Below are 13,510 nucleotides of genomic sequence, written 5' to 3' on the forward strand. Positions count from 1 at the left end.
AGTTAAGTTGATAATAATATAAATCATTGTTATTTTACTTCGCATCGTTCGTGCAAAATTGCATCTCAGATGCTGCGGAATTAGTAACGCACGCTCTTTTAGCAACACAGAGGCGTTGCGAACGACACACAGGCGGGAACGCAGCCAGCATCGTGCCCACAAATATCCAATTTCTGTGGTCCTACATTGGAATGTTTGGCCAAGCATATAATGCAGCGCTATCTGGCATTACCAAGCTCACCCTCTGCTATAAAGTGTACAACATACAAAATGTAGCATCTAATGATTTGGCGATTCATCGGTAAACACGATTCTCATGATCACAGTGACGTGTTTTGAAGCGTGCTTGTGAGAATCGATGATTTACAATTAATACAAAAAAGTTGTTCACTCACGTTTAATTTAAAACAATGGGGCAAATGAGGCTGCACAAAGAAGGGAATAGTTAGCAACAATACAAACGGTACGATGCAAACGAGACGAAAATTAATATGTTCTTGATTTGCCTTTAATCATGAACGATGGAGAAAGGGGGGAGGGGGGTATTTGTTATCTGTCTGTTAAACACATTTCGTCAGCGTTTGCAACAGCTGTCCATTATGTGCTGGTGTCATTGTCCACACCGGAACATTTGAAACCAACTTGCGACCAAGTCAAGATAAAGACATTTAAAACATCTGTAGAATACAAAGTTTCCCTCTACTTAAGGGAAATTGGATCCTGAAAGCTTCTCAGCGTTAATAAACGGATCGATTTGCTAATTGTCTGATCTCGTGGACAAGAACTCACTTTAAGTATAGATCAATCACTATTACTTTTTTTGATGAAATGCATTTCTTAATGGTCATGCAGAAAATGTGCACCAGTGGTGAACCGCGTTTACTCGTTGGGTGCATAATGTACTTCATCCAAACTTTCATGCAACTTGTACACATTGTGTTTGCAACTCCAGTGAACCATTACGATGGGAAAAAAAACTTTTTAACAAGCTGACAAGCCGGGATCATTTTGGGAGTCCTCATTTCTGTCCGCGGTTCGACTTCACACAGTTAAGCTTGGTGTGCCATGGTGACGAGATGGTAATCTACCTCGCCTGGTATGCAGGAGGTCGTGGGTTCGATTCCGACCCTGACGATGCCTGCTGTCTATTTGGAGTTTGCGTGTCTCTCTCCCCGTGGTCGTGTGGGTTTTTCTCCGGATCCTCCTGTTTTTCCCTCCACGTTTGGAAACATGCATCGAGTATGTAGCTGTTATAAATTTCCACGCGATAAGCCACTTCGTGGAGCTATCATTTCTGGCCAGAGTTGCTTCCGAAAAAGAGCTCTACAGCTCAGTGGGCCTACCTGGTAAAACAAACATTACGTAGTTTAGTTTTGGTCCGCGGCCACAGTCGTCAACGTGATACGTCATCGTCTGCCTTTGCACCACAAATACAGTTCCGGCTGTCGCGCGAGCTCCCACCTGTGCAGGCTTTGCTGCACGGAGGAGACCTTGGCCGCGTCGGAACTCTGTTGAACAGAGCCCGGCCAAAGATCAAACCCAGGCTGGTGGGAGCTTAGGGTCACCGACGAGGAATTGGTTCCGTGACTGCTCATTGGAAAGTGCGACTGTGGTCATCCAGAACAGACCGTACAACGTATCACGACGCAATGCCCGATCCACAAACGCGAAGGAGACATCACAGCAATACACTACGACGCTGCTCCTGACGCGGTTCTCAAATCAGAAATGCTTTTTTAAAAGTATGTTGTTGCCAATCCCGCCCAAAGGCTACACGAATCTGGGCATGGGCACCAGTGAGCCGTGCGGTGAGTTCGGCAGCGATCGGTTTGGAAGTTGCGGAGTGTTCATGAACACAAGGGGAGTTTACGCGGACGGGACGGACTCACGGGCGGACAATATTTCCTGGGCATCGCAAATACGAGGCCAATCAACTCCCTTAAAAAAATACGAGGCAGCAATGAAATAACCGGTCAATTCACGGAACGCAATTACCAGTTGGGTTACATTTATTGTCTATTAATTTGGAGCAATTGTGCTCAAAATCAATTTCACACGCAACTCAAAATGGATTCGAAATGGCACAGTTGTTGCCATTAACTCCTCAAGGATTAGCGGCCATTCATTACACTGGGCCAGCTGCTTACATTATTATTGGGTTTTACAGTTGTTTATTTCCTTCAGTGTTTATCTTGACCGATGTTCAGGTTCTGGACGAATAATTATCCGTCTTTGAAATGAGGGCTTAGGACAAGACAGATGCCCAGTGCCAGGTGCGGGCCGGGTTTGTTTTCCTTGGCCCCTCCGCGCCGGCCCTGCGCTGTGGCCTTTGTCATCCCAATCGTCGGGAGCCAGCATATTAAACGAGCTCAGCGGCGGACAGGCGGTGACGTTACGTGGCGTGCCTCGTTGCGAGATCGCCGATATGATTTTGCGGGAGAGGTGCGGGTGGAGGGGCGAGTCTGTCCATCCACAGGACAATCACTGTCGACTTCCCCCACAAACTGGTCGTCATTTTAACAAACCCCCGGGAGAGAGGACGATGGGCTGAGTGAACCCCCCAGCCCGAGATATGAACTCGCAAACTTTTGATTGCGAGCCGCTCGCTCCAAGCGTCGAGCCAACCTTCCGACTGGATCGATACGTGCGTTCTCCTTCACGGGACGCGGTGGGACTGTGCGGGCTGTGTGCGGGCTGTGTGCGGGCTGTGTGCGGGCTGTGTGCGGGCTGTGTGCGGGCTGTGTGCGTGCGTCGGGTTTTAAGTGTGCCGTGTGCCGTGTGCGTGGATGAGTACTGGTGGTGGGCAGCACGCCGCTCCGTGATGTACGATGGTTTTTCGTTACGGGCTTCAAAGCTCTGCGAGTGCCTCTTCGAGGTTGGCTCAGCTTGAAGAGTTCCTGCTGGACTCCCCCCCCCCCACAGGTTAGCATTGCCCGCAATTCATTTCCAGTGAGCGTTTCAAAGAGACGAACTTGACCCGAAGGTGGACGATGTCTTTTTAACCGCTTGCACTTTGTTCTGTCCATACCACATCAAGTGGTTTGTAAATCAGACTCGGTGACGCGACGGATTGGGAGCGCGTTTCTCGCTTGCTGCAGCGGTTTGATGTTCGAGCACAGCAGCCACGCTGGTTAATACTGCGAGTGTTTTAATCGATATCTACTGCACGCTATCTGCTTCCTGGTGGACGTTAAAGATCCCCAGACGTTATTTGAAGACGAGTAGGCCGTGTGTGCCGGCGTGATGGCCCAAATCTGAAAATGACTGTACTTGCAAATGACCTAAATGGGTAAAAACCACTTAGCAGCATCGCCCCCTGCTGTGGAGCGACTGCAGTTTATACGGAATGCCATTGCAGGACCTGTCTTGACCATTAGCCACCATCCGTTGCAGTGATGTGTCCTGCCAAAGCCAAATTTATTTCCTAAACAGTCGATCCGATGTCTGCTATTTGCATTTGTTCCTCCGTCTCTCGGCGTAATCCCAGCACGCATCGCTCCGTTCCTCTTTGTGCACCTTTCATCTTGTATTGCCTTTTCTTTGTCAGAGTCCATGAAGTCTGATCAACGAGTCTTTGTGGGTAACACGCATTGATTGAAAGCATTTTAATTAGGGCCCTGTATTATACGTTCTCTGGTAAACATCAATAAAATACCAATTTTTTTTGGTGTCAAGGTGGCCTGGGTGGGAGCCGATCACCTCCATTGCACAGCGCTTGCAGAAGCATTTCTGCGGCCGTCTGGAACGCTCTTCCTTCTGATCTTAGGAAGGCACTGGAGCTATGGACTTTAAAATCATCTAGAATGAAAACCAATTTCTTCAGAACTGCTTTTTGTGTTTAGTTTGTTGTCCTTCCCCCGCACCTCCGATCAGCTGGGTCGGCTACGTACGGAGTGAAATAATTTCAACGTGCACACATAATGTAGACACGCGGGCCTCGCTTGGGATCTACCACTGCTGTTGTGGTGGCCGGTCTCAAGCGCCATGGACAGACGGAACCGCCGCAGCCGCTGACGGGAACTCCTTCCCCGTCTCCCCCCCCCCCCCCCACACCGTCTCCTCCAGGTGTTCCTCAAGAGCGAGCGCGTCACACGCATGGTGCAGGGCGGCGGCTGCTCGGCCAACGACTTCCGCGACGTTTTCAAGAAGCACATCGAGAAGCGGGTGCGCAGCCTGCCCGAGATCGACGGGCTGAGCAAGGAGACGGTGCTCAGCTCCTGGATGGCCAAGTTCGACTCCATCTACCGCGGCGAGGAGGACTCGCGCAAGCAGCCGAGCCGCATCGCAGCCAGCGCCGCCTCGGAGCTCATCCTCAGCAAGGAGCAGCTGTACGAGATGTTCCAGAACATCCTGGGCATCAAGAAGTTTGAGCACCAGCTCCTCTACAACGCCTGCCAGGTATGGAGCGGAGCTGCTTGCTTGATGATGTTGTTGCTGCTGCTGCTGTGGTAGTGGTGGTTGTTGTTGTTGCTGCTGTTGCGGTGGTGGTGGTAGTTGTGACTGCTGTGGTGGTTGTTGTTGCTGCTGTGGTGGTGATGGTTGTTGTTGCTGCTGCTGCTGTTGCTTCTGCTGTGGTGATGGTTGTTGTTGCTGTTGTTTCTTCTGCTGTGGTGGTGGTTGCTGCAGTTGCTATGGTGGTGGTGGTTGTTGTTGTTGGCTCTGAATGTGAGTAGGCCAGCGCGATGGATGTGGAGTGGTCCTAAGCCCATTAAGGGCCATCAGTGGAGATTCAGACTTTGGGGAGAGTGCAGGAGAACGAGGAGTTACTACAAACAGTGCACGCCAGACGAGTTCACGAAGCCAGCGGTGGTGATAGCCCATTGGGTGCCCTTAGCAAAAATTACTTTTCTACGAGTCACTTGACTCCAAACATTCTGTGCTGGACAATCTGCTGAAATTAATTATATCACGGTTGTGTGAAATAATTAAGCGAACAGACTACTTTCCAGGATAAATTATTTTGGCAGTGTTAATCGAATGATGAGCTGTTATTAATTTTGTTATAAGGATCTGAGCTCAAGGTGATGATATCTTAGTGGCATTTGTGTTAGCGGGTTTCTTTTTACATTTCTCTCTTGAATCCGAGAGGGCCTTGAGTTGCATGGAGCCCTACTAGCCGTTGCTTACTTTGCTCGTGCCGAGCGCTACCACTGACGGCACCACCGGGGATACAAAGGCGGTCGGACGTGGGGCCGGGCTTCGTTTCAACCGGGGCCTACGTCCGGGTCGGCAACCGCGGGGAAATATTTGCGCACCCGAAAATAACAATAAAAGGAAAATCATCGCCGATATAACCAGCGGTGGGTATTTGTACAGAAATGAGAACGAATGGAAGAGCGCGTTGCAGGCTACGCACGAGTCTCAGACGGTCGCCGCAGTGTGCGCGCTGTGCCCTGTGCCATCAGTGCGCGCTGTGCCGTGTGCCATCAGTGCGCGCTGTGCCGTGTGCCATCAGTGCGCGCTGTGCCGTGTGCCATCAGTGCGCGCTGTGCCGTGTGCCATCAGTGCGCGCTGTGCCGTGTGCCATCAGTGCGCGCTGTGCCGTGTGCCATCAGCGCGCGCTGTGCCCTGTGCCATCAGCGCGCGCTGTGCCGTGTGCCATCAGTGCGCGCTGTTTGCCGTCGCGTTGCCTTTCTCCGCTGCGCCTCGTTTGCTTCTGACGGAGCCCCCGTAGCAGCACAACCCGCCGTCCCACCCCTCCTTTCCCCCCAACGCATCCTCGCCGCGCAGCGAGCACCAATTAACGGTTACGTAGCAACGGATAACGAAGGAGGAGAAAACACAGTGGCCATAATTACCGTCTCGCTGGAGGGTTGCAGCGTGTTTCCTGGCACCCTGTGTGGTAGGGCCATTGCACAGAATTAGTTAAAGCGCCGTGTGGTCTTCTACACCGTCATTCATTTGCATGCAACTATCACCGTGCACCTACTAGTAGCAATGACCATTTACAGCCCCTTTGTCAATGCACTGCTGGTCGAAGGCCTTCCCATGCTGTGCCGGTCATCGGAGTCGTTTGACCATACTTCACCTTGCCGCGGTCGGTGCGGGTCGTTGTAAGAGGGCCGCCCAGACCAGTTCAGGTGTCACTCGCAACTGGTATACGGGTCCTGAGCAGCAATCGAACTCAGGTCTCCATGTTCATAGCGCAGCGCATCAACCAGTCCACTTTACCATGGGAATCCAGTTCAGCAAGGGAGTCCAGTTCAGCAAGGGAGTCCAGTTTACCAAGGGAGTCCAGTTCACCATGGGAGTCAAATTTACCATGAGAATCCAATTTACCATGGGAGTCCAATTTACCATGGGAGTCCAATTTACCATGGGAGTCCAGTTTACCATGGGAGTCCAATTAACCATGGGAGTCCAGTTTACCATGGGAGTCCAGTTTACCATGGGAGTCCAGTTTACCAAGGGAGTCCAGTTCACCATGGGAGTCCAATTTACCATGAGAATCCAATTCACCATGGGAGTCCAGTTTTCCACGGAAGTCCAGTTCACCACGTGAGTCCAGTTCACCACGTGAGTCCAGTTCACCACGGGAGTCCAGCTTACCATGGAAGAAGAAGGGATCCCCTCCTGCAGCAGTCTTGCGCGATCCTCTGGGGCCCCGCCGGGAAGTGCACGGGCAGTAGCAGCGGAGTCGCGTCGGGCACGGGCACGTCACGTGGCAACTCGTGGTTTTCCCGTAATGAAAATGCGAGCGAAGAGCCATTACTTTAACTGGTGCAGCGTAAGTAGCGCCCTGGGAACGAGGGACGCATTCATTTTCCATTAGCTAATGGCTGCCTCGGTTGTAGCGTTGTGAAGTGTTTTGTGATTTCAGATTACTTTTATATGATGTTTTTACAAAGGTTTTGTATTTTCATATAGAACTGCTGCTGAGTATTGCTTTTATTAAAACGGTTGCTCAAGTATTAATTTTAATTGATGTAAAAAAAATTAACTAAATTATTATTTTAAACAGTTCCTCTTCGAATTTGTTGGAATTACTTTGACTGTGGTATATTCATTGGAGTCTCACTTTAATATGTGAGAGTTTTATTGCAATTTATGCAAATATGCTGAGTATTATAAAACATTTTTTTAAAGAAAACAAATGTATTATTTATCCAGGAAAACATCTGTTCATCATTAATAGTCTTCATAGAGATGTTTAGCCAATCCCCTTCTGAGTGCTGTACGCGTAGAAGAAAGACCCATTGAAAGCGAGGGCATAACACTCCAGAAACTCCACGCGGATCAATAGCCGGCTGGCTGTTCCATCTCTGCACAGGCCAAGGCGTAGCCCCGCACACTGACTGTCTCGTGCACGCGTTGGCAACGGCAAATGAGGATGCGACTCGATTGTGAATCGGAACCGCCGCCACCTTGGTCTCGTAACAAGTCCAATTTCAAGCGGGCAGCATCTGCTAATGCGACAGAGTACTGCACCTGCACGCAGGTGGGATTCAAACCGCTGTAATCCCCTGCAAGCTGGCCCAGTGGCGGGCACGCATGCGCCAGCGTGCCATTCAACCGCCCTTGCTCCCAGCCAACCTTTTCCGGATTTCATTTTAAATTTCCCGAACAAAAGAGGCACAACGTTGGCTTCCGACATTTGTGTTCGTTCCGTTGCCTTCTTTGTTTTGACACAATATCCAAGCAGTTGTGGTTTTTTTTTGTCTTCTCCGTTGTGTTACGATAAAAGCCAAGCGCCTTTGCCACGCGCGTGACACCGCAGCTTTTCAAAAGTCGCGTTGGCTTATTAAGGCGTGACGTTGACATCGCCGCTTTAATGCAAAGTAAGATCTCGTCACGGTGGCAAGCTAATGTGCCTGGTATACGGTACGGCGTGGGTTCAGTCCCGACCCTGATGCCTGGATATTTGGAATTTGCGTGTCTCTCTCTCCCCGTGGTCACGTGGATTTTTCTCCGGGTTTTCTGGCTTTTCCCTCCACATTTAGAATCAATGTGCGTTCATATTACTTCGCTGCTAGAAATTTTCACGCAATAAACCACTTTGTTGAGCTATCATTTGTGGCCAGGTCGCTTCTGAAAAAGAGCTACATAGCAGAGTGGTAAAATAACAAAATGGTTTATCTTAAGATGCTCGTCCCCAGCAGAGACACTCTGAGATACAATGAATCGGCAAGCCATTTAAATGGCGCATGGCTTCATCTCCAAGCTGGAAACTTGCCTGCGAGGGCGAAAAACGATTATACGGTCACAAATAATGGTGCTTGCACTTTGTTTTTCTAGTTCGCAAGTACGCTTTTGGGACACCAAAGTCGAGTCTATTTCAGCCTACTTTTGAGAATGTGTCCCTCCCCCTCCCGCCCACGCTCCCTGCCTCCCTCCCTGGCGGTGTTTTGGTTATTTCCGTGTTTCGTGTCACTTATCACCACCTTTCTACTCTTCTGTCGGTTACAACTTTTCCAATTTAAATCCAACTAAAATTATGACAAGATGTTTACAGCGACATGGGAACCGAAGTGAATTTACAACAAACGTCTGGAAGATGTACGATGTTTGTGGCTGTAATGTGATTTTAAGATGTTGCTGCCTGCATTGTGGATTTAGTGAGTCCGTGCATTTGCAACAAAATAGTTTCTCCAGCATTAACTTTGCTCTCGTTTCAATCTCGTGGTTTCTATACAGAGCACACATACGAAGAAAAAGACAAAGGTCCCCCGTATAGCCTTAACAGACAGTTGGAGAAAGTGCTGTTAGCGAGCACCTATGAAGGCCGGCACGGTACACGAGCGGGTGGGTGGCCAGCGCCACGCCCGACCGCCTTTGTCTCCCCAGTGGCGATGTTTACACACCTCACCAGGTACTCATTTGAGGCTGAGTCGACCTAGGGGAGGCCCAGGACCGGTTCAGATAATCGTCACCGGTGTTGGCCGAGAGCGGGAATCGAACTCGGGTCGCCAGCTTTGTAGCGCAGTGCTCTAAACCGCGACACTACCGCTCCCCACAACACACACATGCACATACACACACACACAGACAAAGACAAAGATCCCCCGTATAGCCTTAACAGACTGTAGGGGCAAGTGCTGTTAGCGAGCACCAATGAAGGCCGGAACGGTACACGAGGGGTGGGTGGCCAGCACCACGCCCGACCGCCTTTGTCTCCCCAGTGGCTATGTTTACACACCGCACCAGGTACTCATTTAAGGCTGAGTCGACCTAGGGGAGGCCCAGGACCGGTTCAGATAATCGTCACTGGTGTTAGCCGTGAGCGGGAATCGAACCCGGGTCTCCAGGTTCATAGCGCAGCGCTATAAACTGCGACACTACCGCTCCCCACAACACACAGACACACACACACAGACACACACACATGCACATACACTTGAATGCATGTACGGCACGATAGCAGCTGTCACGCTCCACTGGTAAGTGGTGGTGACATCACCATGGTGCCTGCGCATGGCTTGATGTATTCAGTGGCACACGTACGCACACACACACAGAGACACACCAGCACCGCCCATTATTTCCAGACATTATCAACACTCATAATGATGATAATATAATCACAATTTTTTCCGCGTGTTTATTTCACGAATCGGACGCATTTTTTGATCGGGAGCTGTGTTGGAGAGTAAACCCACGACATTTACAGTTTGAGTGCCGTCACGTTTCGCTGATCAAGCAACACGCCGCTGTACCTGAAGTAACGAGTTGGCGCGTTTCGTTTACGTGACAAACCTTACTCATCGGTTGTGTCGAGTGTTCGAGAGTTAACGACGCGGTTATATTTTACCCGATCTAACCCAAATAAAACCCGTATTACGAACATTATTTGGATGTTAATATTATTAGCACGGCATGATGAACCGGGCCCTCCTGACTTCCGATTGCCAGCCAGTGCTCAAGTCAGGATCGAGTGAAACCGAACTGGTCCTGGCCCTCACCGAGCGGCGTGGTGAAGTACGCTTCCAACAACAACTGGCTGCACATTATTTTGTTGTTGTTGACCGTTGGTAGACTTGGCTAGTTACTCACAATCTTGACTTGCGGCATTTGCCTCGCAGAACCTGCACACCGATGCAGGTGCTAAACCGCAGCCGTGATCAGATAAGTTTCATCGGCAGACTGCGCTGGTACGGTTTTGTTGCATTGTCCTGGGTAGCGGATTGGCTTGCCGCGGCCGGCTTTGCTGGCTCCGATCTGGCCTCTGCCGCACATCGGTGCCCTACAGGGCCGCTAGCACGCGAGCTAATCGTCTGTTGATTGTGTGGCCACAATAGGGCCCATTACATTTTAACGCTCTGCGTGCCGACGTCATCGGAAAGTTGCCTGCAGATTTTAGTCGCCGTACAAAACGGGTGCCTTGGCCAGCCGGTGCTCTTGAAGTCGACGCATGCCAGCGTGGTGGCGTTATCTTGAAATCGCAGAGACTCGGAGGTACGGTCGGAGGTAGGTGGATCGCCAAAGTATGGACCCATCAAGTTCCACGAGACACCTGCCTGGCAGAGGTGTCAGAATGGGGCAGTCCAGAAAGTAGGACGTGGCCAGGCTGGTTGTGTGGCATTTGAGCGTCATCTCATTTCGATGTTTTTTCTTCTTCTTATTCTTCCAGATGTACTCTGATCTCTATTCTCACAATAAAAAGTGTCCGTTGGCCAAACATCCAAAGCAGGATTCTCTGAAGTGATCATCTTTATATTTCCTGGGACCAAATCACCCATAAGACACCCAGTCACATCAGATCTCAGGGGGACATTGCTTGGCTGGGCACACTACTCTGGAGAGAATGTATAGGACCGCAGACCTTGGATATCATTAGTGATCGTGCCGGCTCACCGCCAGGCTGCCTTTCAGTTTCGTCTGCCGTTCCTCGGATTGCGAGAGATGCAATTTGCATGAACGATGACGTTATTTGAGGTTGAGTCGACCTAGGGGAGGCCCCGGAACCGATTCAGACAATCCTCACTGGTGTTGGCGGTGAGGGGGAATCGAACTCGGGCCACCGGGTTAGTAGCGCAGCGCGCTAATCGTCACACTACCGCTCCCCACATACACACCCGCGCACGCACCCACACGTTAGCATTTGGAACGTGACTCATGCTCGCGATTACAGAGAGGACATTTTGCGATGAAACTGAAAGTGGGACGATTAATTAATAATTAATTGACTCCGGTTTAGCCAGGGCACTCGGATGAGTCTGCAAGCCAGGGTGAATGGAGAGAGAGGGCAGATATACAAGCAAGTTCAGGTGTTTGATATCTGACATAGCATTTGATAAGAATGACATAGCATCTGATCAATCGGTATTTTGGATCAGCATTAAACTTTGCAAGCCCTTGACTTATTTCGACTAAACTGAGTTACATCAGCAGGGCCAAACTATAGTGGGTCACCCTTGGGTCAGCAGTGGCATTCACACGCAGTTGCACGGCTGCGCCGTTACCAATACAATAGACAGTTTACATAAACAAATCGAGATCGTGTGTGCATCTTGTTTTGTTGCTAAGCAAAGCACATCACCCTGTTGCTTTCCCACAGTGAGTGACGGAAGTAAAGTGTGACATCGGGTGCCTCATGAATAATCGTCGTGAGCAGATTTGTTGTCAAGCATGGCGCCAACTGGGAAAAGTTCCGCTGTGCACAAGAACCACAACCACGTTTGTTTTCGCGAGTCGTGTTCAAATGCTCGCAAAATGAATGTCGTTTGGGCTACGGTCCAACGCAGTGCCTAATTTGCTTTCCAAAAACAAGACGAGTGAATTATGCATGCGTTGTTATCAACTCTCCCTCACCGTCCTCGTCATTCACGTAACACGCAAAGCTACCGAAGGTGCGACGCGGATACGAATAAAGGAATAAGTCGGCGTGTGTCTTCCTTTTCTTTTCTGCGAAAACAAATCTACTTCTCGTGCTGCACTGCGGTAAGCTGCAATCATTGCGGGTTTTTAAAATTTCGCTCCATTGGGCGACTCAATTCAGCTTCGACGTTGTCACCTGCGATGAGCTTTAATTCACTCTGGCCGCCCGCGAGTTTCGCCACCGCACGGAGAGGCAGATTTGCGCATAAATGAGAAAGGCGTTCAAAGGTTGCCCTTACGCGGCGATAGACGTCGGGCCCTGCCTCCATCCCTGTGACAAATGCAGTCGGTGGTGTTAAGCAATTTCACATGCCACTGACCCAATACGCTGCCCAAAACTTTTAAACATTACGGATTATTTATTTTGTATCCCTCTGGTATTCCGCATAATTCTCGCGCGAGCGAGCGCGCACACACTGCATGAAATTCGACTTCATTAAACCACGGTTTCAATACAAAGTGTGGGGGGGGGGGGGGCATCGGCTGTGCATTTGAGCGCAGTAGAGCCGACATAGCAAAGTTGTTATTTTTTCCCTCCGCAAATCAGAAGTTAACTTTCGTTTTTTAGATTGTTAACACTGGCGGCCGAAATTTAACAATGGCAAACACATTTTGGCCTGGCTCAGAACATTTCTCCCACCTCTCCGTGAAATAAGTCACATTCGGCTGCCGTGCTCAGGACAAGACAATATTGTGTGTTTACATTGAATCAGCCTCAGCCGGGTCTAATATCATCACCGCCAGCCCAGAGATATCCACTGCTGGATGAAGGCCTCCTCAATCTCAACCCATTCCCCTGTGATCCCACACCACCTCAGTCAACCTCACTGCTGTCCACGCTTTGATGTTGTCACAGACATAATCAAATTAAATCCTCCGAATCGCGTAATTGGTTTTTAAAAAACACCTCCTAGTATACACACATTTGCTTGACCCATCAACAGTGCTCATTAGCTTGTAAATGTATTTATTTATTCATTAATACTTATTTGTGTACAGCATAAGGATCTCAAAATGAGATTCTAACCTCATTCGGTTTATATTCCCGTACGGGGAATGACGTTGTAGATCATGACGGTCACGTCACCAGGGCTACTGTACACACAGTATGTATTCGACATTCTGCTTATATAGCCATGATAAATAAATCACTTGATAACTAATGTGGGACGTGTAAGGCCATTGTGGATAACCTCAGCTAACGGGGGCAAATAACGTACAGGTTAATTTAATTTTCGTCATCACTGTGGTATTAACACGCAATTGACTGCACCACCAAACAAAGCATTTTAACGCGTTTCATTCCCAGTGCATGGCGGTCACCCAGTAGGGAAATTGGCCACCACCATGGGAATGTGAAATTTCCATCGCCAGCTTGGGACATACAACGCAGGCGATTGTTGCCCTGTGGTTTATATCTTGGGTGGGTGGAGCTCACGTGCGTCCGTAATCCGGTGACGTGGAGGGGATTGCACGCAGATGTACACGCTCGCCTAGCAACGCAATCGGAGCGGTCAAGCGTCACGGCGTGTGCCCGCACCAGCAGGAGAGCGGCATTCGCGTCGCTTCACCGTTCAGGGTTTCCCGCTCCGAGAGACGTTCTGCACCTTGCAGGGCGGGGGGAGAGGTCCCGTTCACTGCTGAATCTCGGAACTCGCAAGCGGTTCAGCGTTCATATTATTTAGAAAGGCTTAGT

General features: G+C 49.9%; 1 protein-coding gene across 4 annotated transcripts in view; it reads left to right on the forward strand.

Moving 5' to 3' along the window:
• The window catches only part of LOC144729477 (calcium-dependent secretion activator 1-like), a 362,783-nt gene that overhangs the window by 174,090 nt on the left and 175,183 nt on the right, over positions 1-13,510 (forward strand). For all 4 annotated transcript variants that reach the window (XM_078609805.1, XM_078609804.1, XM_078609802.1 and 1 more), the window contains exon 4: positions 4,066-4,398. In XM_078609805.1, coding sequence (XP_078465931.1) covers positions 4,066-4,398 — 333 coding nt within the window. The remainder of the gene's footprint in view (positions 1-4,065; positions 4,399-13,510) is intronic.

Source organism: Lampetra planeri, chromosome 32, assembly GCF_965212315.1.
Source record: "Lampetra planeri chromosome 32, kcLamPlan1.2.h2, whole genome shotgun sequence".
In the NCBI taxonomy this organism is placed as follows: Eukaryota; Metazoa; Chordata; class Hyperoartia; order Petromyzontiformes; family Petromyzontidae; genus Lampetra; species Lampetra planeri.